Source organism: Ptychodera flava, chromosome 19 (assembly GCF_041260155.1).
Source record: "Ptychodera flava strain L36383 chromosome 19, AS_Pfla_20210202, whole genome shotgun sequence".
NCBI classification, from domain to species: domain Eukaryota; kingdom Metazoa; phylum Hemichordata; class Enteropneusta; family Ptychoderidae; genus Ptychodera; species Ptychodera flava.
The window spans coordinates 19,465,245-19,492,996 of record NC_091946.1 but is presented as its reverse complement, the minus strand read 5'-3'; the positions used below and the strand labels follow the sequence as shown (position 1 = coordinate 19,492,996).

The following is a 27,752-nucleotide window of genomic DNA, read 5'->3' as shown; positions in this document are numbered from 1 at the left end:
TGCAATGATGCTGTTCTCGAGAGCAAAGCCAACGCCGAGCACAAGCTTTATAAACAAATGCGACGATTACTATCTGCTGGCAGCTGAGGGAGCTGCTACTCGAAACTTTACGGAAAACATATTGAAAGAATACGTAAGTTATGTCTCCACGAGGTTTTATCAATTTTCAGAAATGTAGATCGTTGCAAAGGTCTTGAGAATTATGATGGATTTCGAAGGAGCCACGGTAGCTAGGGCTTTGTGTTGAGTTCATAAATTTGGTCAGTGGCAATGTGCTCAATATCGTGGGTTCCACGAAGCTATACAATGTCAGGTTTCGTGTTGATATCATCAAGGAAAGGCGTCAGTGTATGTAGGGGTATATAGAGGTATTGGTTTGAGTTAAAGCATTGGCATTAGGCGAACTAGACATATTGTCTAAATCGAGGTGTTGCCAACACTATCGGGTGCAATTAACAGCTAAGCGGTAACATGAGTCGATCATAAAAAAATCAACTCTGCAAAAGTTGATACATTGTCTAGCAGGAGGTCAGACGTAGTCTAAACAACATCACCACATATGTCCAAGCACCGTCAAAGTCCTATCACTTGCTATAAGGTGTAGTTGTTTTGACTACATCTGACCTACTGTAAGACAATGTTTCAACTTTGATTTAACTGTGGTCGACTTGAATTACTGCTTAGCTAATAGTTACACCTGACAGTGTTGGCAACACCTCAATTTAGACAATATGTTTCCTTCGCGTAATGCCAATGCTTCAAAGCAAACCACTGTAAGATGTAGGAGATTTATCTGATCATACAGAAGGCGGGTCGCATGTAGGCACATGTGTGTGGGAATGCGGATGGGTGGCTTCGAATTTCACTAAGGCGGGCACAGGGCTCTAGATGCAAGCAAATCAGGGCGCTCACTGACTTCCGACTACAACGTTTCGGTAAGAGGTGTTTAAATGGAGCAGTAGTAAGTTAAATTGACAATTTACATTATTTTGGTAGACGAAGTATTGACACAAAGTTAATACTGATTTCATAAAATTTCATAGAAAGGCACCACGTCGAAGTTAATTTTTGTTACGATTCAATCTTGTTTTAATGGCATGGATTAAGTCTTATCGTATTTCCTTGACAGAATCAAGAGAGACTGGATTCTGAAGTTAATTTTTGTTACGATTCAATCTTGTTTTAATGGCATGGATTAAGTCTTATCGTATTTCCTTGACAGAATCAAGAGAGACTTGATTCTGAAGTCTGGCCTTCCTACGATCTTTCAAAGCTTCCTCTGCCAACCATGAAAAGTGTGAGCAAGAGATGGAAAATGCCGGTGAGTGTAACTTGCGATATCATACCATCTTCCCCTGTTCTAATTATAGAAACCAGTATGCGTCATAGTGAACTATAGTAACTCTGCAACCTGCTTGCATGGAAATCTCCGCATGATGTCATAGGTTACCAGTAGGTCAGAGTTCAAAGGGTTAACCTTTTCGGACTATTGCCGGATGTGTGTTGCTAGCACTTTCTAATTATAGTGTGCTTGTAACATGTAAATGATGGTTTCCACTTTATTCACCTATTTCACTAGCCGTGTTACCTTTCGATGGAAATCTCATGAAAATAAACTGACGGATACAGTCATATATACAGCAACAAAGCTAATTTCGATAATTTAAAGTCATTTAAAAAACTAATATAGCCAGTAATTCCTGAATCTAACGACACAGCATAAAAGGGGGAAGGCAACGTCATAGTGATAAAATAAGCGTTTTGTGTCGCGATCAGGTCATTGACATAATCTAAGTAGGTTACGCAAGGCAATACGAAGATGGATGCTTTCAAGATGTGATGATCACGAATAATTGTTCTGTGGCCAGATATTATTCCACCTTTGTTGGCCTGCTAGCATGTCCAATAAAAGCAATTAGAATTACGCCGTCTTCCTTAGAAATCCTGTAAATAGCAAAGTTTTGCGAAAATGTATTAAGGAAAGCGAGAAAGTCCTACATGTATCAAATGTCTACTTATTCATTGTGTATGGCCTGTGTATGGTCATAATCTACTTTATCATTGTGTATGGCCTGTGTATGGTCATAATCTACTTTGTCATTTTGTATGGCCTGTGTATGGTCATAATCTACTTTATGACTGTGTATGCCCTGTGTATGGTCAAACTCTATTTTATCGTTGTGCGTGGCCTGTTTATGGTCATAATCTACTGTATAACAGTGTATGGCGTGTGTGTGGTAACAATCACGTCCCTTGTCTTCTTTTGATGGCAGGAAATCGAATTGATGTGCTACCATAACAAAAGCTTGTATTGCTACAAAGAAATCTTTAAAATGTTGATGAATGAAGAAGAACAGTATGCAGAAACACCCAGTTTCAAAAGTGACTTCTCCACCATAAAATGGCGTTGCGAACGCGTAATTACAAAAATAAATGCCATGGTAAGTACATCACTTAGGCGCCCCCAAATTTCATCATAGAAATGCGAACCCGGAGAAGTGTCTGACAGAGACGTGTTCTTGGGACAGTTGACATTACTCGCGCAGAGGAGGAGAGACTATGTGATCCATATATACGAGTGAATTCGAATAAACCAGGTATATTAAGGTAGAATTTTGTGCGAATCGATGATTTTATTTTCCCCCAATACAGATAACACTGGGATGACAGAATTTGAATTTCAAATATTGGTAAATATCAATTAATTTTCTGCTCTACTTCTAAACTTTGCACGGTGACCCTTGATTTTTATTCTTCATTTGGTAAAATAATGTTTGAAAGTTCCATTGACGAAAGTTTGAGCAAACGTTTATGTCTTTCACTATGCCTTCGAGGCGTGTACTACCCTAAATGCAAATCACTGCCACTTATGCATGGTAAATTGCAACATGAAATCCCCGGAACGCACAACCCATTTCCACTTAAGGTACTTCGTACCTAGAAAATGGAAAACTTAAACATTTGCTCAAACATTTCTCGGACAAACTTTCAACCGCCGTCTTTTAAAATCAAAAATAAAAATAAGGGGTCATGCAAATTTGGTACTAGGGAAAAATTACCCAATCTTTACCGATATTTGCAATTCAAAGTCTATCGGGGAAAATATTCGATTTTCGAAATACTAAAAAAGTGAAGATGTTTCTCACTCCAAGAGCTTTAAAATGAAACCTAACAAGTGTTAGATTAGTAAAGAATAGTAAAGATTTGACAGTCCGAATATCTGTCCCCGAGGCGCAATTCACCTCAGTGGCGTAGCCTGTTTCGAAAATAATTTGACACGCGTTCGTATTATACTTTACGCTATCATGTTAAGATGTTCAGACTCAGTAGGTTATACTTTCGACTTCTTTCAAAAAAAAATTGCCTGATTGCAAAGAATTCAATCTTCATATGTCCGTTCTTTAAATGGTGAAATAATGTTAATTGTCGTGGCGGAGGTGATGGTTTCGATATTTTCTGATAAACTCATTAGGATGATAATGAAACAAATCAGAGAAAGGGGAAAACGTTTCTAAATTTAAAAGGATTCCCTATTGCAAGGGGTCTTAATATATACTGAATAAATCTGTCAAAATAACTGCAACATGAAAAAACAAAACCTTCCACAGTTGTTCTTTTAACATTGTTGAATCTACAAGTGTTTTCACCAGAACTTACACCGAGAAAACTCCTCCTTTGCACAGCTACCTAAGGACATCTGCGAAAGTTGTAACCCCGGAGAATTGGAAACGATTCAAGATTCCGGCAAAAGGCACTCCAGACAGCGGCAAATCTTGCAAGAATTTTTCGACTACTCGGTTTCTATACCCAGCGATGCCGAACATATTGGAGAGAAACACCACCGATGCCAACAACGCAAAGAACGGTGACTCTTGTGATAGACTGATTGTAGGCATACTTTTTAATTGTCAATGTATTACACATTGAGTGAGCATTTGAAAGTAGCGTGACTAGATTTTGTAACCAGATTTTGTCGATTTCGAAAAATCAAAGCATAAGACATATGTCAAATATAGACCGTTGCGAAGGTATCAAAACAACATGTGTTAAAGATTTAACAAAAAAGTAAAACAAAAAATAAAACTAAAAATATAAAAACAATGCAAATTCAAAACTTTGTAAGATATGCATTCTGTATTTTCTAATTTTATTTAATTATCTAGTTATTGAAAGATTTTATATTGAGGTAGATTTACAGAGAGTTATACACTGGGCAAAATGCTTGATATACAACAATATATATACATATGCTGATTCTGTACATGTGTCAAATACGTTCAGTATACAGTACGTATGCTAACAAAATGCAAAACTACAGTGTACACTTAGTGTGTAAAGATCTGCATTACGTATACTCATGATCTGCATAGAAATGCGCTACGCATATCAACGCATTGAAATGTTCCATATACAAAGATATACGCTGCATATGCAATTAGTATTCTGTTCCATATACATCAATATACGTAAATATGCTAAACGCATATCAAGCATTTTGTCCAGTTATATTTATTTATTTATTTACTTAATACTTATTCCTCTATTCAATAATGATGTCCAAACCTTTGACTTTTCAAGGAGGACTGTTAGTAAAGATACAAATACAAGAGACAAGAAACATAGAAAAAACTTTCTCGAAACCAAATACTAACAAATTTGTATAGAGAATATAAAATATTTTTATTATTACTTAAAGTTGCTAAAAGATATTAATGGCGCTATTTCAATCAGGGACAGCAGTTGTGACTTTTGATGACTTTTCGCTATTTTTGTTCTTAATGTCAACTAGTTTCTTGTCCTATTCCCCAAAGTACGCTGAAAAAACCGTGCGAAGGAGTATTGTCGCATCAAACCTACAACCTTGCTTCAGTAACTTACAGAATCCAATTTAAAATCCTGTTGATCGCTTATAAAGTGCTATATGGTATGACTTCACTATACATTTCTGACCTTATCATACAAAGTAAATCCAGCTGACATATTTGTTCCTGCAATAAACGATTATATAGAGTACATAAGACCAGACGTAGGTCATTAGAGCTGAATAGTGAGTTTTTAAGCATGCTCAGGGAAGTAGATTATGAACTTTCCATTGACATACAAAATAACTGCAGTGACAAAGAAGATCATGATCAAAGGTTAAATCCTTATGACTCAGCGTAGACGCCAGCTTATAGAGGCTGTTGCTTCGATGTTTGCCAAAAAAGTCGCTAAATCGATCGGCTTCTTTGATCAAGACAAGGATCTGTTCAAATTCTACAAGTGCTCAATTTGTCATACACCAACTGTTACTTTGTATTTTTGATTTATCAATCTACCTTCATGTTGACAAAATAATAAATATAAGTGGTTAATCACATTTTCCGTACCAGGTATATTGTGAATGATTTCCGCAGAACGGCCGCATGTTTTAACGGACTGTGTGAAGTAAATCACAAATTACAGGACCCTAAGAAAATTGTAATGTTGATAAATTATCGACATTTTTTTATCATACATATTTTGTGACTTGGTTGCTATATCCCGTGAAGCTATGTTTTGGGTATTTTCACCTATTCAGGGACAATCGTTAAAAATAAAATCTATAATTCTGCATTTGATAATGTTTAGAGAATTTTTAGTTCACGTCATAAACTATAACCTCTGTATTGACCTGCACAAGACTATTTAATCCACTGAAGAATAAGCTTATCACTGGGACATATGTCCCTGGCACATTCTTGATTTTGGTTAGAGCTAGTAGTTAAGGTTAGCGTTAGAGGGAAAGGGTTATAGGTTTAAGCTTCCGTGTGCTCTTGAAAATACCTCTACGCGATCCTGGAACTTTATTCTTACCCTCAAATGCTAACTCTAAGGCCTAACGCTAACGCGAAATCAAGAACGAACCAGAGACATATGATCCTGGCTGACTGTTGGAAAGCGTCAAGAATTATCAGATAGAATGAAGTAGCTGCCACACTAGGGGGCAGCGGACAATTAATCCGGGGGATTCCGTGAACACTTGTACTGTAAAATGTGACCCTCCCCCGTGTCCGACTTTCTAAAACATGATCCTGCCACAACCACTGTAGTATCCTTCCCAGGAATAACTGAAACAGTATTAGTTAACTTACATAACAATCGGTTTAATTGATATGTATCTTAGGGACAGAAATTACAGGGGGCTGGCATCTAGTTAGGGAAGGTCGCATTTTATCAAGCAAACATTTTTGAAGGGACATGATATTCATACATTTACATGAGGGTTACCATATTTTTGTAACTATAACAACGCAAGATGTGACTGAATTAGTGCTGCACCCTAAAATATATCGTAATACATGGAGTCTATTCAGGCAGACTATTGACAATCTTCCTACCACATAACAAGCTATATCTGTACATTATGTTTGAGAATATGTTTCAATGTACTTTGCTTGAAATGGGAAGTAAAAGGTGCATATGTGTACAAGAAATTAGATTTTTGTATTTCATCGAAAATGTTGATTCACTATACATTTTAGTCAATGAGAGAACTATGTATACTTTTTTCAAACATAAAACTAGCAATATCGGTGCATTTATGAGCGTTTGATAATTGATATAAATGTTCTTGACTAGACCTGGGTGGTTACAAGTCCATGCGTGTACAATGAATTTGAGTTTGGAATGTCACTGGACCTCTATCAACAAGATATATGTCAAGCCTAAGATCTAATTCAGTCGGAAAGTAATGGGATAAATCGTTCAAACTAATTGATTTAACAACCTACGTACTTGACTCTAACATCTAAATGCCTGTTTAAAGCTGTTACGGTATTTATCGCTGACCATTTTTACAACCTTGGATTTGCTGTTGAATTAATTACGAAAAGGATGAGAGACACAAATTCACAGATAAAAAGCGTTTCAAAAAAGCTTGCCATAAACACAAACGATATACAATGTTGCCGATAGTATTGATAATCGTTGGTAACATACGTGAAGAAATCCATGGCGTTAGTAATGGTTACTCGCACGACTTGCATACTTTCCTTTCGAATGGTTTGGTCAGTTGTTGTAAGAGAAACCGACTTTGCTCTTGCCATTTCTCTCATGATTTTAGTATCTATAAAAAACGGGATAACTAAGCCAAAGACGAACGGTACGTTTAAAGAGGCACTCCCACTTGGTAACATTTTTAAAACACATTTTTTTAATGCCAACGGTCGATATTTGACATGGCGAGTACGCGCGGATCACGAGATATCGATATAAATATATCCTTAAAAAAGTTAAAGTTTAAATTCCGGTGGACCACCTGAATTCAGCTTCCGAACATAGAACGTTCGGCACTGGGGCCATTGTCAACTAAGTTATGGAGTACAAGTCTACGCTGACGCTGCTGTACGCCACAGCAGTACCACTCGCGTCGGTGATCGGTCATGTCCCGCGGGAGAAAGCCGAGTCTTACTGGCTTAGCAAAAAACCAAAAACAAAGTTTGCTGATTCCACCAGAATTCACATAGGTGACTAGCACAGATAGCTGCGATTGATACATAGCATGCATAGTGGCCGCCGCGTGGTATGGGAGCATACACACTCGGCGGCCGCTATGTATCGAACCACGCGTAGCTGTGTGGCAGACGACAAAATGTAGTCATCAGAGGCAACTAATATTTTACACGTAAAAACTGATATCTATGTGATATTGTTTAAAAATCTAATACAACTCATTGAGAATAATGAAAACGACAAAAACTAAGGAGAAGTTTTAAAAAAGAATGACCAGAGGGAAGGACATTGATAATGATGTATATAAAGTCATCGCAGTAGGAGGTAAATTAATTGCATCATTCGAACGTTTTTGGACTCCCTAGAATATCGCCAATCAGCACAACAACACACTTTCGGGGGATTTCGGGTCATAACCAGAAACAATCGTTAAACTTCGGGATGTGAAAAATACGCTCGGCAAATGACATGTTTTTATCGATATCTCGCGATCCGCGCGGATTCACCACGTCAAATATCGAGTGTTGGCATTAAAAAATGCGTTTTAAAAATGTTACCAAGTGGTAGTGCCTCTTTAAGAAGCTGTAGCATATTGCTTGTATGGAAGACGTCTCAGTGTCTTTAGGTGTTTTTATGCATACCACAACGGCGGCTGAGGCGCCTGCAGTTTTGTGTAAAATTCTGCTACTAAAATTCACCGATGCTTTTCTGAAGAAAAATGTATTTTTGTTGGGCTTCGAATAACTTATATCTTTACCGCAAATTTGCTTGTCGTCAGGATGCTGTATCGTTCGATGTACAGCAGACATTATCTCATCTCGTGAGATATGCTGAAAGAAGCATCGTAATTATAAAATAAAGGCAGGATGGTGCGGCTGCGTAGTGATACGGTGACAACGGGAGTACGGTGAGGAACTTGACCAGGTTTATTGACTGTGGTGCCGTGCGGGAACGGCCTATCACGGCCGACCCTAGGCCGAGGTGAAAGTGTCTCTCTTGAGGCCGTAGGCCTCCATGAGAGATGAGACTCTGTAAATCAGAATCTCTAGTGCATCCCCCTTAGTAATCTCAATTTATACATTTACAGTTCTTTGTCGGCTCAATCGTCTTAGAAAGTGCAATAAATATAACTTTGAGTTCTACCGACTTTTGAAAAGAAACAATGTACAAGTTATCAGTTTGCCCACATAACACTATTGTTTAAGATCCAAACCATGAAAGTATGAAAAGCACCCTACCAGCGTCTTTTTATTGTCCAACTTTGTACACAAGGCCATCTATGAATAATCTCAACAATTCATGCTATACGGGTTCCTGAATGGCGCCACCATTAATTTAGAACAAATAATTGTAAAAATTCATCTTCGCGCCAATTTTGAAGGATATGCGGGATATAATCTCAAGCCCATGTGATTTTTAAGAAGGTAAATTTACAGCAAATGAGAAAATTATATAAAATATTACAGAAGGCTCAGAGCTTTGCAAACGCAGTATGATGACCGTTTCAGTAATAAACGATGTTGCAACCCTTTGCATTCTGCTTTAGGAAGTAATGACACGGCCCCTTGCTGGCTTGTCAGATTCTCTCACCGTTTCATATTACCATTGTTGCAATTAATTCGGCAATGTTTGTGTAGCTGCAACCACCGTCCAGCATTGTCATTTCTCCACCTCTGAATTGACCTGTCCAAAATAGTTGTTGATTTCGAAGGTTGAAGAAGATGTCCACTTCCTTTGCGGGCTTGATCCATCCTTGGGTAAGTTCTACAGCTTGGTATTGCCTTTTTCAACTGAGAGCTTGCCCTATATATATATATATATATATATATATTATATATATATATATATATATATATATATATATATATATATATATATATATATATATATATATATATATCAAGATTCTTTCTACGTGAATAACTGTTTTCACTATTTCGCCCTTCGGGGAATAGCTCTACTAGAGATCGTCGGGATACACGAAAAATGTAGAGGCTCTCAGGCCTCATAGTTAACTTAATTTTATTTTTACGTGTAGAAATTACATATCGACAACGTTTAACACAGTAGTGCCCGGTAATGATAACAGACTGCTCTATGCAAAGGGCCCCATTATCTAACTCTGTAAAAAGCGCTCCTTTTTCAAAATTATATCTCTACTTTATACTATCGTAGTATTACATATTCAATTTATGCCATTTTAATAAATCACGTTGAAACAAATCACACGAACAACAGAACAAGCAGTAATTTACATATGTTAATAAATGAGAGTATTCATTAAGTTACACTTCAGAGCACTTCCAGACTTCCAGTCGATGTTCACAGTGTAGTTAACATATAACTGTACCCAATAGAGCGATTAAAGTTCCGCAGGTGTGAGTCATCTGCGTAAAAATGTCGCAATTCAGGCATTACTAAAGGCTCTGAGCGAAACGTCAAACTTTGAGTGAGGTTAACATGAATTGATGAGCATTTTCGGATACACAATAAGGAATTCAACATTGAGCTTCAGCTGTTCCGGATGTGTTCAGGTGCTACGAAGACTGTTTGTGCAGAGAAGAGATCCGCCGGATATGACAATACAATCGCACTTAATACCTTTTCGGTTCAGAAGTGTTCAATACACAGAGAATTTATAGTGGATTATTATATATATATATATATAATATATATATATATATATATATATATATATATATATATATATATATATATATATATATATATATATATATATATATATATATATATATATCTATTTGTAACTTGAGCTTCTCCAGTATATGTTAACCTTCAACTAAGTATGATAAACTCCGTGTCATGTAAACAAAAAAAAATAATGTCAAATAATTTATGCTATAATTCGCCGACGTATCATACCAAGATATCACCTTAGCAAAACATTTTTGATGTATAATTGCGTCATACGTTCCTAACCTAAATTCGAGTGAAATTTTTTATAAATCTTAATTAAGTCGTTCTACAAATCGAAATCTGTAACGAAATACAATGTTTTAAGTAATTTCAGAATTGGTGCAACAATCACAATTTGTTTTTTTGTTCAGGAGTGTTGAAAGTACAAATGGAATTTACAGTTCTGCTCCGCTGCCCGTTCGTTTCGACGAAAGAAGTCCTGGAACAGTTTTGTGAGTTACCGGATGAAAATTCAAGTGGAGTAGACAACATTTAAACAGAAAATCTGAAGTTTTCTTCCTCAAATATCCTTCCAATGCTTCCCCGATGATCTAATACGGTACTTTCCCATGGTTACTTGCCTTTTCGTTTGAGGGATTTCATTTTGGTTATTGTTATCAAGGATGTATATATAAACTGACAAGTATTGTTTCCAACTACCGTCCAATAGGGTTGGCTACTACACTTTCAAAAAGTAATAGGCACATTACACCTAAGAGATGTCAGTATCATATGATACCCCATTATCTACATTTTTGTTTTGAAGAGCAATTATTCTATAATTGACCTTTGTTTGTTTGCCTGAAAGAAAGTCTTTAATATTAAACAAACAATTCAGGCCCGTTGTCCTTTTAATTCAGAATATTTTTAATACTAATATAGGCTGTAATATTTGTAATGCCATTGATAATAATTAAAGTAAATTTATGCACATGATATGACTCTCCTCGCTCCCAATGTTAGGGGGTTATAGTATCTTCATCATGCATGTGAAGACTATGGTGAAGCATATGACATAATTTATAAAACTGCGAAAAAACGGAATGTATGACTTTTCACGTAAAGAAAATGGTTCAAGGGTCACATGATGAAAGATGTTATACTGCACACTAACGTAGGAAAGATTATCAGAAATGACATGGAGGATGATGGCGATATTGAAAGACAGCGACTCGAGGTGCTTTCTATGTTAGGACAAGTATGCTACTCATACGATGTAAACATTGTTCTGTTAATATTATTGATAAAAAGTTTTGGCTTTTGCCTAGTGTAAAGTATTTAAAACTTTCCAATATGTGTCGATTTCAAATCTAAAGACTTGGAAAAACTCAAGGTTATATATAACAACGTTCGGTTGAGACTTCTAAGCGTATCTATCGGCATCAGTGCTTTAAATGTGTTTGTGTCTTACAGTATCATATCAATTGGGGAAGTATCCAATATGATATAAATGTTGAACTGAAAAATCTACAAACGCTCTTATTTCTGTCCTATCTCATTCTAAGTGGAATCACAACAGTATATTTCCATTTACGGGGGAAATAGTTGGAAAGAACTAAGGACTTATTAAAAAGGGTTTATTTATTCCCTTTCTTTATCATCTCATTGTTGCTTTTCAATTTGTTCTTCGTATTACTGCTGTGGACACATTGTTTGAAATAAACTTCCATATAATGGATAAATAGCCCAATTTCCGCCGGCTATTGAGACTAAGACTTACAAAATTCTAAAAAGCTTCTAATTTATACAAAAACGATTACCAAAAGTGCAGCTGGGAAGCGCATACTACAACTTCCCACCCTATGCATATAATCTGAATTAAATGAAGCTTTTAAGAAAAAAGGTCTTAGGCAATACGACGGTGTTATAATGTTTATGAGGTAATTGGAATATCACTACTACATCTATTTAACAACTAATGGACCTCTATCAAGTAGTTACATGTCAAGCCTGTGATCTTGTTCATTCGCATAGTAATACACATATGAGATAAGCTGTTTCAACTAATTGATTTAAGAACCTCGAGTATGTACTTGATTCTAACATCTAAAGGCCTGTTTAAAGCTGTTGCGGTATTTCCCGCTCACCATTTTGTATAGCCAAGGATTTGCTGTAGAATTAATTACTAAAAGGATGAGAGACACACTTTCAGAGATAAAACGCGTTTCAGAAAAAGCTGTCCACAAACCCAAACGATATAGAATGCTGCCAATATTATTAATAAGCAATGGCAATATGCATGTGAAGAAAACTATTGAATTGGCGATGGTCACTCGCACGATTTGTATGCTTTCCTTTCGAATACTTTGATCAGTTGTTGTAGGAGAAACCGAATTTGCTCTTCTTGCCATTTCTCTCATGATTTTAGTATACATAATAACTGTGATAATTAAGCCGAGGCAAAATGGTACGTTGAATAAACTGTAGCATATTGATTGCATGACCGACGTCTTAGAGTCTTTAGGCGTTTGTATGCATACCACGATGGCGGGTGAGGCGAAAACAACACTTACGATCCATGACACAAAAATTGATTTTGCACATCTGCTTACGGTGTTGATGGCATGAGATTTCAGTGGATGACATATTGCAAGATAACGCTCGACGCTGATGACAGTTATCATGATGCACGATTCTTCTGCAGTGACAGATATCGGTATGAATGCAATGAAGCAAATAAGAGTGTCATTGATCGCGAAGCCTCCATAGAGAAACACAATGTACACCAGCTCTGAACTTAGGAAGATGGTATCAGCAACGCTCAAGTTCAGTAAATAATAGTTAGTGATGGTTCTCATTTCAGCCACTCGGGCCATAACGAACAAGTAACAGATATTGCCAAATATGCCGAACAGAATAATGGTAATGATGACGGCATGGTATGCGTGTTCACCAACTGAAAAACCCTCATTCTTTCCTGTTATGTTGACAGATATGCTGTCATCAAAGTATGTGTCACTCGAACCATCAGGGATTGGCGTTGATATGGCGTTCATGATTCCGTTGGATTAATGGGGTGAAATATGATACCAGCCCTTGCCTGTCAAGCAACAAGAAAATTGAATAAAAACCTTAAGAAACTCTCAAGCTAGGCTGATGAGTGGTTTTAAACACGAAGTACAATGAACAATAAATATATTTGCATAGAAATGGCTTTCGTGTATTATTTGCCCCTTGAAACAATTCCCGTACTTCCTTTACTAGATATGTAGCAGTAGTTGAATATAGAGCCTCGATATCGCAGGTGATAGATTTAATATTTAGATACGAGAAAGTGTTCGATTGAAAAAGGCGTGAGAGCTTTATGATTTGTGGGCAGTCAGGTTTTCTGCATCAAACTTAAATTTCAATGTATTCTATCACATATTAAAAAGTCGAAAGTTAAAATCTACCCTACAAAGAACAGCAATATATACATTGGTAAATACCTGCGTTACCTTTGAAGAACGTCTTCGATGCTAATATATTAAAGGTACAGTGTGCCAACTACCCTTTTAAAAAATCAGGTTTCAAAGATCATGTACCATCCCACAGATATACAAGTCCGTTATGTAACGAAGCAAAGATGACAATGTTGTAGTGATCAAAAATTACATTTTGTATGCTCTTGATAAAAATATCAAACAAAACAGGGTGCGGTGTCATATATGCTCGAGAGAATATTCGAATATTGCTTCCGTTTGACGTTTCATGATGTGTCGTTTTATTGGCCCGTCAATCAAATACAGCTCCGAGTATGATATTTTGTCATTACGGATTTTAGCATTTAAACCTAATAAGTTTGGAATTATCGAAGTCAGGTTACAAAAGTATTGCTATCACAGCTGATCGCCAGAAGACCAAAATGATCAATAACCATATAATACGATTTTACCCACGGTGTTTGGATTTATTTTTCCATTGCAAAAGACCTTGAATCAATCTAAACTTTCAGATTTACATACCGGTCCGGTTTTCATTGTTGCTCAGAATTTATATAGAATAAGGTTTTAATTTATTCAAACTCATTATCATAAAGTGAAGGGAGATAGTTAAGTAGAAGATCAGCCGAATGTTATTTCATTAGTTGAACTATTGTATGTATAGTAGTATTCAGTTTGTACAGCGTGCTGCTAATATTAATGGACTTGCTCATGCAGTATAACAATATGTGACGTCAACAATGGGCACTGAAAAACACGGTTGACTTAAACATGCACTGGCGAGATATTAACTTTTGATGATATTTTATGGGTAACCAGTCATGGTTATGGTAGGATTAAAACAAACAAGATTGAGTCACCTTTATATTCTACATCTATCAATCAGAAAAAATGTAATTACATAGGCGCATTTATCCTTGTCCTCAGATCTAGCTACCCAACACGATGGTTTCACCCGGGCTCGAACCCACAACGCACGGCACCCAATCACCTAACGCAGAGGCCAACAGACAAAACCACTCGGCTAAATCCCCAATCTCAAAGAAAAGATTGGTTCTATAGCCGAGTTAAGGCTGTTACAATTCTGACAGCGCCCTCTCCACTCGCCGTAGAGTTCGTGAAGCACTCACGCCAGTACACACACTATCGTACATCTCACAAAACTTTATCGAAGCGAAGCAATTGATACAAGGCTTAAACTGGGCGGAAGACAGCCTCGGGGACAAATCTGTCCACCAGAAGAACTATCAACCAAGGGTAGAGAATACGATTGTTCCAACCGGGCTCGAACCCACAACGCACGGCAGCCAATCACCTGGCGCAGAGGCCAACAGACAAAATAGTCTGGTTCCCTGACCCATTTCCCCGGTAGAGGGCGTGGGGAAATATAGGGTCAGGTACCGGCTAATGTAAACATGGACGCTATTGGGTTAAAATAAAACAAGCTGTGATTGGATGAAAGTAACACTTGTAACTTTTTGCTCATCTTTCTTGGGTTTCGCACTTTCAGGCTCACTTGACACCAACTTCTTGTTTGTACCACCGTCGTGGAGGTAGAAAGAAAGAAAGACTTTCTACCTCCATGATTTAGCCACTGTGATTTAGCACACCTCTTAATACTTTTAGAGAACGTCGTCATGATGCCTGGCATTTTTCACGAAATTCGGACACCATTCTATCCATCGAAATCAATCGTCGTTCACAGTTTCAACAAAGTTTGCTTTCAATTAGCTGTGATATCGCAGCAGTACTTGTGGCGTGTATCGAACGTGCTCGGGTCATTGGGGTCACGCCACAGTCGGCGATGACCTCAATGACCCTAGCGCGTTCGTACACGCAACAAGTACTGCTGCGATATCACAGCCAGCCTTCAATCACCTCTATTTCCCCGTACTTCTGGATTAATCCTTTCAGTTTATGTTTCCCGTCTCGTGTGCCAATGTTTTTGGTTCGGATACCAGTGTTCGAACATAATTCTGATCCAGTCGAATTTTGACCGGCGTTTTCATGGTAGCAGCCATATTTGTTGTAGCATGTTCTGTCAGGTGACTAACCTCCGCCATCTTGAACAAAATTCTGTTCAAGATGGCTACCCGGTACCTGACCCTATATTTCCCCACGCCCTCTACCGGGGAAATGGGTCAGGGAACCAGACTACAGACAAAACTGCTCAGCTAAATCCCCAATAACTTGTAGAGGGCGCTGTACTGGAGCACAAAAATGCATCCACAAAGCCTGTTTATATAATACGTAACCCTTAATGATTTAATAAATTGAGAAAGAATGACATGGTAAATTTTACGTTAAGCACACAATTTTATTTCACACACAAAAAAACATACAAATACGTCGAAAAGACATTCTAAACTTAACATTAGAGTTCGTAAGGTAGGTATTTAGTGATCGCTGAATGCCGGAAAATTATAAGAAGTAAACATTGAGAGTGGAAATGATAAATTGAATTAGATTTTAAACATGCACCCACACAGACTTAATGCTGACTACGACGTTTTGTACACATGCAACTCCATCGGTGGCACAAAATAGTGGTCGCTGTGTATACAATATACCACATTAGCATATATGTCGAATAAGATGCAATACGATGCAACATTAGTAATCAAAATTAAACGTTTGGAGTCTGATCGCCGGTATCACATTTCCATAAGATGCATGCTTTTCATCACCCCTTATTGCATTGTATCTTTTACAAGAATCAGTCATAATGTAAGGATATTCGCAAAATACCGCGATTTATGTCCGAGTACATCGTACAGCAGGGGTGGTGTCCGAGACGCGTACAAAAGCGTAAGATATATTCCGATATAAATCCCGATAGTTTGTGAATAACATTGATATTGTACAGCTTTTTCGTCTAATTTTACAAGAAAAGTCAAAACGAACAACGTGTTCCGTGAGTCCGCTTAGCGTACAGAACGTAAATTCAACGAGCGCAGTGCAGCTCACGTGAAGAAAGGTATAGTTCAGCAGGATTATTTCACATAAATTCAAATGATTTGGAGTGGCCATCGCTTACTGCGTGACTTGCTGACGGTTAAATTGCATTCTGGAAAACAATTAGTGAATCTTGTCTCTCCCGGTGATTACATGAAAATGTTAAGAGATCAAATGTCAAATAGCGTTTTTTGCCCGGAAAATGCTTTCAAAATTTTGAATGATTTGTTGTTTTTATAGATTGAATTCTTCACTTGATGGTGCAGCAGCATTTCATTTTTATTAAAAACCCCATAGAACATGTATCAGAAATTGTGTGATCTTCAACAATGTGTATCCTTCGACTCCATTTACTACCAGATTGTGTTAAGTGCTTATTCCATGTTGTGATGGTGTTGTTTTATGTATAAATGTACAGTTTCAGAGTCAAAGACTAGATTCTAAAAAGGCTTTAGGTGTTCAACAATAACACCAACTCTCTCTCTCTCTCTCTCTCTCTCTCTCTCTCTCTCTCTCTCTCTCTCTCCTATGTTTGATCTTCGGATCTTAAAATTCGATTGGCAATAGAAATGCTAACGTCTCCGCAAACAACACTAGACTTTTCGATTTCGAAAAATATGCGAATATTAGATATGTTTCATATACACCATATTGTAGCTTTAAACCAACATGTGTAAAGATGGATCAAAAACGGTATTAAAAATACGGAAAAAGAATGTCATTTTTAAACTTCCTGCGATATGCAGTCTGTTCATGCTAAAGTTATTTTAATCTCATATTTCAAATTGAGATCAATTTACACAGAGTTAGTCAATGAACATTATTTATTTATGCACTTATCTATATATCCATCTTAAATGACTTCCACAGCCGTGACCTTTTACTGGGGACCAGTAGTAACGATATAAATACAAGAGACAATACAAACAAACTCTTAAAAACACAAAATACCAAGAAAAACATGTACAGAGATTATAAAATATTTGAAATGTTAATAAAAGTTGCTAAAAGTGTCAACGACACTATTGTTATTAAAGGGACAGCAGTTGTGACTTTTGATTACTTTTCACTATTTTTGTTCTCAATGTCAACTAGTTTCTTGTCCTACTCCCCAAAGCATATCAAAGAGTATTGTCACACTTAACTTACAACCTGTAATTTAAAATCCTGCTGATAACATTAAAAGATGTATGGTTTGACTCCGCCAAACATTTTCTCTTTGTTCCAGCAATAGACAATTATTCAGTATACCTAAAACAAGAATTATATCATACAAGGAAAGTAGTTGGTGTTTCAACATGCTTAGGGGCGTAGAACATTAACATGCAATTGGCATACAAAACAACAGTAGGGAGAAAAAATGAATATAAGTTACAGCGCTAGCTACCGGCCCTTTACAGCGGTCATGATATCCTGTTAAATGACCGCCATAAACATTAGAAAATTGACTCAACAATAAGTGACAGGAATGGTTACCATATGATGCGATGAAAATTGGTGTGTATGGTCAAAAGTCGTTCTAGCGTCATTTACGGCTTCGTTTCTGTTAGATTTAATAGACTTACGTCAATACAAAAACAAACTAAGTAATGACACTTTATAAAGGTTCCGTCAATTGTCGTAGACCCATATATATATATATATATATATATATATATATATATATATATATATATATATATATATATATATATATATATATATATATATATATATATATATATATTTGTATGGGCAATCATTAAAATTAAAGCTCTTTCAGATTCAAAACAGCGATTTTGCCGAAAACGACAACTCTCTGAAGTACATGTAGCCGAAAGCGTGCCTAATGTACCATATATGTCGCCTCCATACTGAATTGTAACAATAGTGGCCTTGTGCAGTGTGTAAGAAAGTGTAAATAGATCCGGTTTAAGAGTCAGCCGAAAATGTTTATAAACAACTCTAACTTTTACCTTAAGTTATCAATTAAGAAACGTAACTTGTCATTACTATGGTACACCTTTCATGATAAAAAGTTGCTGAACACCAAAAAAAAAAATTGGAGACTATTGTCTTTTATATCATGATTATTAACCAACATTGTCTGCGGTGAAATATTGCAATCGCAATTAATTTTTTTATCACTTTTTGAACAATATCTGGCTACAACTATTGTGTTATCAACGAAACAGGCCTTCGGGTGTTGGTCAGACCAGTAGAGCGTTTCAGAGTTTGTCCAAGAAAGATTATTTGTCAGCAATATACAACAATTAAAATACAAACAGTCGACTTAAAAGAGTTTGGTACGTATCATACGTATGATTCACACAATGGCCAGCACAGCTTACATTTCTGCTGTGTAAAATGTATTTGTTGATTTACAATTACAATATTCGATGTAACGTTAAAATAACGACAACACAGAAATTTTGTAAGTTTTAGTCAAATGTGTTATTTGGGAATTGTGCGAAGAAACTCATACCGTGCCCGTAATTGAATCATCACTACAGTATGTGACTGAAGAAAAAATCAAAATTAAAAGGAGATATAAGATGTGAACGGATGCTACGATAACTGTTTCTTCAGAGAAGGGATCCGCCTGATATAGTTATACAATCGCACTTAATACTTTTTTGTTCAAAAGTGTTGAAAGCTTGAATATATAGAGGATTATTATTATTAGTTCACATATGTGTTTTTGTAACTAGACCTTCCCCAGTATAAGTTAGTCTTTCACATAAGTTTGATATACTCCGTGTCATATAAAGAAAATTAAAAATAATATCACATAATTTCTGTTGTCATTCGCTGACGTATCATGCCAAGATATCGCCATACCATAGGTTTCCAGATGTGCGATTGCATTATATGTTCCAAACTTAAATGTTGAAAAAAAGGCCAGCAAATTGTTATGTAAACGGTTTATGTGATTTGCCTTATAAGTTTTAATTCCTTCTCCATATCGAAATCATTGTGCCGAAAGGCAAAGTTTGATGCAATTTTAGAATAGGTTCTACATTGAGACCTTAATATTTTTCGAAAAAAAGTTGAAAGAACAATTAAATTTATAGTTCTGTTCTTTTAACCATTAAGTTTCGACCATAGAGGTTCTGGTACAGTTTTGTGAGTTCCTGAATGGAAATTTAAGTGCAGTAGAAAACATTACAAAAGAATATCTGAAATTTGCTTCCTCAAATATCCTTCCAATGCTTGTGCAATCATTTAATGTGACACTTTCTCATGGTTACTTGCCTTCTCGTTAAACTGATGTCACTCTGCGCAGTATTATCAAGGTTAGAGCAAAGCGGCTCAGCCATGTTTCTAACTATACCGACCAATAGGTTAGTCATTACACTTGAAAGGTACTGCGCACATTATACTTGAGCGATGTCAATATCATTATGTAAATGTAGAATTGAAAAATCTTAAAACGCTCTGATTTCCGTCTCATATAAATCGGACTAGAATCTCTACAGTATGTTTCTATTGGTGGAGTAAAGAGCTCGAGACAATTAATTAAACAATCTACATACTAGGTTCTAACATTGGAGAAAACAGCTCAAGTGAATAAATTAATTACACAACCTACGTAAGTGGTTCTAACATCTAAATGCCTGCTTAAAGCTGTTTCTATATTTCTCGCTCACCATTTTGTACAACCATGGATTTGCTGCAGAATTAATAATGAAAAGGATGTGAAACACACTTTCAGAGATAAAACGCGTTTCAGAAAAAGCTTTCCATAAACCAAAACGATATAGAATGTTGCCAATAGCATTAATGATTGCTGGTAACATACATGTGAAGAAAACTATCGCATTAGCAATGGTTACTCGCACGACTTGCATACTTTCCTTTCGAATACTTTGGTCAGTTGTTGCTGGAGAAACACATTTTGCTCTTCTTGCCATTTCTCTCATGATTTTGATGTACATAATAACTGTGATAATTAAGCCAAGCTGAATGGTACAGTTAAGAAGATATAGCATATAGCTTGTATAGCAGACGGCTCTGTGTCTTTAGGTGTTTTTATGCATGCCACGACGGCGGGTGAGGCGAAAACAACACTTACGATCCATGACACAAGAATTGATTTTGCACATCTGCGTATGGTGTTGATGGCATGAGATTCTAGTGGATGGCATATAGCAAGATAACGCTCAACGCTGATGACAGTTATCATGATGCACGATTCTTCTGTAGTGACAAATACCGATGTGAATGCAATGAAGCACATAAGAGTGTCATTGATAGTGAAGCGTCCGTAGACAAACACAATGTACATCAGCTCTGAACTGAGGAAGATAGTATCAGCAATGCTTAGGTTTAGTAGATAATAGTTCGTAATAGTTCTCATTCCTCTCACTCGCACTATCACAAACAAGTAACAGGTATTGCCAAATATGCCAAACAGAATAATGGTTATGATGATGGCATAGTATGCGTGTTCACCAACTGAAAATCCCTCATTCATTCCAGTTATGTTGACAGGCATGTTGTCATCAAAGTATGTGTTATTCGAACCATCAGGGATTTTCGTCGCTAAGGTCTTCATAATTTTCTTTGGATGTAATTGGTAGAACTATGATACCGGCGTTTTTCTGCCAAGCAACAAGAAATGTGGGATAAAAGCTTTAAGAACTCTAAAGCAAGCAAGGCCGATATTAAGTGTTTGTGAACACGAACTAAAGTAAACAATAAAATGTGAGTATTTGCACAGAAATAACTTTCATGTAATATTTGCACACTCAAAAAATTTACGTAACATGTCAGATTTCATTGCAAGATTTAATGTTCACATATTATTCTCATACACTTCTGTGATTCATATAGCAGATAAGTAACATTAATTCCATAGAGGGTCATGATTTTGCATGATATAGATGAAATACTTGCATATCAGAAAGTTCTATTTAAAAAGGCGTAGGAGCTTAATGAGTTGCAAGCAGTCACGTTTCCTATACCATACTTAAAGTACACGCAATGTATGCACATATTAGAAAATAAAAATAACATTGAAAAGTAAAATGTACGCTAAAACTAAGAACAATATATACATTTGTATATACTTTACGTTACCTTGGAAGAAGTCCTCTATTATGATTAGAGATACAGTGTGCCAGCTGCCGTTTCAAATTTCAAAGACCATCTGACAGATGTGCGGTATGCAACACATCAAAGATGACAGCATTGCATCGATCAACAACAAAATATTGTGATTCTCTAGATAAAAATATCCAACGAAACAGGGTTCCATGTGGAATATACATGTAAATAATTGAATATTGCTTCTGTTTGAACATTTCATAATTTGTAGTTTCTCTTAGTCTCTAAATCAAATATAACTCTGAGGATAATACTTTCTGATTATCACATACGTACCTTAGATTACAAATCTGTTGTCAGCGAAATAAAGTTGGTATTTTCACAGCCAGAGTTAATATAGTCCCTCTATTTTTTGCATAAAAACTGTGAAAATTTTCCAGTATTTGATCTTTTAATTGAGCTAATTATCACTGCTTTTAAATATTTTACTAATTGCTTACTTTTTAGCAAAATATTTTGCAAACTGCTAAGCATTTTGAAAACAGGTCACGTGCCATTAAATAATGTTATATAGAGAACCATGGCTAATAAATTATTTCACGCTAAATTATGCAAATTAGTTATTATCCGGTACTACTTTCTATCGGTAAATATTGTCGCCTGCTCCTAAACAAAAATAAATTGAAGCGGATTGTATATCTATGGAGGAAAATAAGCATTACGATTGGCAGAACTGTATTTATTTTGAACTTTGAAAAAGAATATAATTATCGAGGTGAAACTAATATCTCGGCACCGGACGGAACAAAAAACTGTGACTACTATGGAAGCGGCACCGGCGAAATCCACGGTAAAGCCGTCCACATCTACCAATTTGCTGCGATCTCGATTGAAGACGTCAAAGCTCTCGCGGTGCTGCAAAAAAACAAAAAAAAAAAAAAAAACAAAAACACCGTTTTGAAAGCGCGTCGCGGAGTTGTTGCTTTCGTCGACTGGCGTCGGACTATAACAACGGAAAATCGTAGTCTCGAGAGTATTCTACCAGTTGAATTTGACCTACTACTTGCCAGATTTTACATCAGAGTACGGAAACCTAGCGAGGAAGATAATGATAAAATCAATCGCCAACGAAGATCAACAACGGCAAATGAGTAACATATTGAGTGGGGTTGATTACAAATTACGACCGAGCACATCAACAAGCGATAGTTTTAGTACCTTTATCGACCATGGCAAAGACAAACGTCGCCTCGCTTTTCTCCGAAAAGTACAGGTGGCAGCATACATCGCATCCCTCCGGAAATACTTTTGGAACGCCACAGAGCGACCCCCGAGGTCGTGGGATTCTGTCATATTACTTTAACATTTAAACTTATAAAATTAATAAAGTTAAATTACAAAAGTATTGCTGTCATAACTCGTATAGACAGACAATTAAAGTGATCAATAACCACATAATACGATTTTACCAACGGTGTTTGGGTTTATTGTGCTACTTCAAAGGAGCGTGGATCAATGTAATCATTCAAATTTATATACCGGTCCTATATTTATTGTTGCTTACAATGTTTAGAGAATTAGGTTTTAATTTATCCAGTTCGGAGTCACTGTCGGCTATAGCTCACAATCATAATTGGAAGTGAGGCTATCGAAGTCAGCGTGATGTGTTTTTTATTAGTTTACCTATTGCATATGTAGTGTTATTCAAATTATGCAGCGTATTGCTAATATTAACTTAACATTGAAGTTCGTTAGTAAGGTATTTGGTAATCTCCAAATGTCCATTGATTGCCGGAAAATAAGGAAGTAGAATTCAGAGTGGATCTGATAATTGTAGTAGATTTCAACATGCACCTACGCAGACTTAATGCTGACTGCGACGCTTTGTACACATGCAACTCCATCGGTGACACAAAACAGTGTACCACACGAACATATTATGTCGAATGAGATACAATATGATGCAACACTCGTAATCAAAATTCAACGTTCACCTATATCTATCGGGGAGTCTGACCGACGATGTGACATTTCCATATGATGCATGCTTTCATCACCCCTTATTGCATTATGTATCATTTACAAGAATCGGTCATAATGTAAGGATATTCACAAAATACCGCGTTATGTTCGAGTACATCGCACAGCAGAGGTAATGTCAGACAGTTTCCAGCTCAACAAGGATCTATGCCCAATGGTCCCAGTGGTCGATGTGGCATGGGCAGCAACTGTTGGTGATCTCAAGGTGCTATTGATAGTTCAGATATGATTATTTGTAAGAGTAGTTCTTCCCCAGTATGATTTAACCTTTCACTAAGTTTGATATACTCTGTGTCATATAAAGAATATTAAAATAATATCACATAATTGCTGTCGTCATTCGCTTACGTATCATGCCAAGATATCACCATAACATATAGATTTTCAGATGTACAACTGCATTATACGTTCCAAACTTAAATGTTGAGAAAAATGCCAGCCTATAGGAATGTAAAGGCTGTATGTAATTTTTCATAACTTTTCATCACCCCTTACTGTATCGTATATAATTAACAAGAACTCGACTTATTATACTTAAGAGATTTCAATATCATTTTCTAAGTGTAGAATTGAATAATCTAACATCGCTCTGATTTGCGTCCCATGTAAATCTGACTGGAATCTTTACAGTGTGTTGTTTTTCATTGCTGGAGGAAACAGCTCGAAACAATTAAGGACTTTTCAGATGTGTTTATTTATTCCCTTTCTGGTTCAGCTCATTATTTTTTCACTTATGTTAGGTATAATCAATATAATAAATATATATACCAATTTCAACCAGTTGTTTAGACTATGACACACAATTCTCAAACTTCTAATTTACACAACACACGATTACTTAAAGTGCAGTAGATAGGTACATACTATAATTTCCCTCATGGTACATGTCAAATTAAATTAAATGAAGCGCTTTAGGAAAGAGATGGTCTTAGACAATACGACGGTACAATAACGTTTGCGAGGTAATAAGAATATCACTGCTACCCTCTATCAAAAAGAGACATGTCAAACATGTGATCTATATCGTCAAAATACACATATGAATAAATTGTTCCAGCTAATTGATTAAACAACCTACGCTCTTGGTTCTAACATCTAAATGCCTGTTTAAAGCTGTTACGGTATTTCTCGCTGACCATTTTGTACAACCATGGATTTGCTGTAGAATTAATTACGACAAAGATGAGAGACACACTTTCAGAGATAAAACGCGTTTCAGAAAAAGTTTTCCACAGACCCAAACGATAAAGAATGTTGCCGATAGTATTGATAATCGCTGGTAACATACATGTGAAGAACACTATTGCATTAGCGATGGTTACACGCACGACTTGCATGCTTTCTTTTCGAATGGTTTGGTCAGTTGTTGCTGGAGAAACCGATTTTGCCCTTCTTGCCATTTCCCTCACGATTTTAGTATACATAAGAACAGTCATAATCAAGCCAAAGCACAAGGGTAAGATGAACAAGGTGTAGCATGTTGCTTGTATGGCAGACGTCTCGGTGTCTTTAGGTGCTGTTACGCATGCCACGACGGCAGGTGAAGCGAAAAAAACACTTACTATCCATGACACAAGAATTGATTTGACACATCTGCTTACGGTGTTGATGGAATGAGATTTCAGTGGATGACATATTGCAAGATAACGCTCAACACTGATGAAAGTTATCATGATGCATGATTCTTCAGCAGTGAGAAATGCCGGTATGAATGTAATGAAGCAAATAAGAGTGCCATTGATCGTGAAGCCTCCATAGAATAACACTATGTACACCAGCTCTGAACCAAGGAAGATTGTATCAGAAACGCTCAGGTTCAGTAGATAATAGTTGGTGATGGTTCTCATCTCTGCCACTCGCACGATCACAAACATGTAGCACATATTGCCAAATATGCCAAACACCATAATAATTATGATGATGGCATAGTATGTGTGCTCACCAGCTGAAAATCCCTCATTGTTTCCAGTTATGTTGACAGGCATGTTGACATCAAAGTATGTGTTATTCGAACCATCAGGGATTTGCGTCGCTGAGGCCTTCATAATTTTCTTTGGGTGTAATAGGTCGAACTATGACAGCGGCGTTTTTCTGTCAAGCAACAAGAAATGTAGGATAAAAGCTTTAAGAGACTCTAAAGCAAGCAAGGCTGATAAGTGTTTGTGAACACGAAGTACAATATATAGAAATTACCTGCATGTATTATTTGCATTGCTTATTTGGTGTTCACGTATTAATTAAATCTGATAGATTTTTCTGATACATATAGGAGATATGTTGCAGTTATTATTATCCAAGGGTCATGATTTCGCACCATATAGATGAAATACTTGCATATCAGATAGTTCGATTTTATAAACTCGTAGGAGCTTTATGAGTTGTAGATAGTCACCTTTCCTATACCAAACGTAAAGCTCCTGCACCGTATGCACGTATTAGAAAATAAAGATAAAATTGGAAAGTAAAATGTACCCTACAAAGAATAAAAAATTATACATTTTTAAATACTTTACGTTACCTGTGAATGATGTAGTCAACGATTAAAGGTACAATGTGCCAGCCACTCTTTCAAATTTCTAAGACGATCTTAAAGATCTCCAGTATGTAACACATCAAAGATGACAGTATTGCTGCGATCAGCAATAAAGTATCGTATGCTGTCGATACAAAATAGCAAACAAAACAGGGTATGATGTCAGACACAAATGAGAATAATCGAATAATGTTTTCCTTTGAACATTCCATAATTTGTACGTTATATTTGTCTATGAAATAAATACAGCTCCAAGAATAATATTTTCTCACTTCTTTGGCATTTAAACCTATAAAATTATGGAAATCACAACTCTTCTCCAGAAGATTGAAATGATCAATAACCACATAGTACGATTTTACCAACGGTGTTTGGATTTATTTTTTCTATCTTAAAACAACGTGAATCAATATTATCTTTCAAATGTACATGTCATTGTTGCTTAGAATGTGTAGAGAATTAAATTTTAATTTAATCAGCTCAGAGTGACACTGTCAGCTTTATCACATGCCTTGATGTGAGTGCAAATCAGTGCATTGATTTGAATAGGAAAATCCGGAATGTTAGCGGGCCGGTGAACGATGAACTGACTGGTTTCCATGGCTACCCGGTGCAGTAAAGCCTTTCGATGTTTTCGACGTCAAAGTAGACGCTTAACGCTAGATGTAAAATGTCCATACGCGCACTGCTATTTTGACTTTCGTTAAAATCTGTTTGATGCTTGTCGATAATGGTTAAATTGTTTGAAAATGCCCTGTACGTCATATAGCATTAACTGTGAAGAGGCATGTAATAAAAATATTATTGCCTGAATACATGGGTTTATGTGCCCTCGCAGCAGGAGAAATTTGCCCTCTGGCAATTATAAGTAAGATTGATATATTATACTAAATTTTTAACATGCACTTACGCAAACTTATCGTGACTGCGACGATTTGTGCGCATGCAACTCCGTCGGCGAAACAAAGGAGTTATCAGCGCGTATTCAAGATACCACATGAGCATATATAAGTCCAATGAGATACCATACGATGCTACACTAGTGATCAAAATTCAACTTTTACCTATACCTGACCGACGGTATGGCGTTTCCATACAATGCATGCTTTTCATCACCCCTTACTGCATTGTTTATCATTTACAAGAATTAGTCATAGTATTAGGTTATTCACAAAATACCGGGATTTATGCCTAAGTATATCTTACAGCCGAAGTTGTACCAAAGCGTAAGATGTACTCGGACATAAATCCCGGTAGATTGTGATTAACCTTGTTATTATACACCTTTTTGGTCGAATGTTACAAGAAGGGTGAAAACTGAAGCGTTTTCAGAATGCACCGTCGTACATTGCGTCGCTCAATCGCATGCAGACGTGGTACGCGTGATACAGTGTCAGTGCTACAGGATGAAAATTTAACACTCGCTGTGCAGCGTACATGAAAAAAATTGTGGTTTTAGATGATTATTTCACAAAATTAATGATGATGGTTAGATTGCATTTTTGGGAAACAATTGGTGGTTACATCCAACTGTTAAGAGACTAAAGGTCAAATAGCGTCCAATTAAACCAATAGTGATTTTACTCCTCGTCAATGTTATTGTA

At 36.5% G+C, this 27,752-nt stretch overlaps 2 protein-coding genes across 2 annotated transcripts; both read right to left on the bottom strand.

Annotated features, from left to right (window-relative positions):
* Window positions 1-19,594: 19,594 nt before the first annotated feature.
* Window positions 19,595-21,024, bottom strand: LOC139118077 (somatostatin-like receptor F_48D10.1). The gene is made up of 2 exons (XM_070681371.1): window positions 20,602-21,024; window positions 19,595-19,660 (listed from the first exon to the last, which is right to left on the bottom strand). Exons 1-2 carry the CDS (start codon window positions 21,022-21,024, stop codon window positions 19,595-19,597), a joined length of 489 nt encoding a protein of 162 aa, XP_070537472.1.
* Window positions 21,025-21,055: 31 nt separating this feature from the next.
* LOC139118076 (mu-type opioid receptor-like) lies at window positions 21,056-25,600 on the bottom strand. The gene is made up of 3 exons (XM_070681370.1): window positions 25,217-25,600; window positions 22,398-22,490; window positions 21,056-21,130 (listed from the first exon to the last, which is right to left on the bottom strand). Exons 1-3 carry the CDS (start codon window positions 25,598-25,600, stop codon window positions 21,056-21,058), a joined length of 552 nt encoding a protein of 183 aa, XP_070537471.1.
* Between the last annotated feature and the right edge of the window lie 2,152 nt (window positions 25,601-27,752).

Coding starts and splice junctions, on each gene's coding strand:
- LOC139118076 (XM_070681370.1), bottom strand. CDS start 25,600: ATGCCTGTCAACATAACTGGAAACAATGAGGGATTTTCAGCTGGTGAG. Junction 22,491..25,216: donor AATCTCATTCCATCAACACC/GTAAGCAGATGT, acceptor GTTTTTTTGCAG/CACCGCGAGAGCTTTGACGT. Junction 21,131..22,397: donor TCGCCGGTGCCGCTTCCATA/GTAGTCACAGTT, acceptor GTTGCTTGGCAG/AAAAACGCCGGTATCATAGT.
- LOC139118077 (XM_070681371.1), bottom strand. CDS start 21,024: ATGCCTGTCAACATAACTGGAATGAATGAGGGATTTTCAGTTGGTGAA. Junction 19,661..20,601: donor CAATTCTTGTGTCATGGATC/GTAAGTGTTGTT, acceptor ATTTCCATTCAG/GAACTCACAAAACTGTACCA.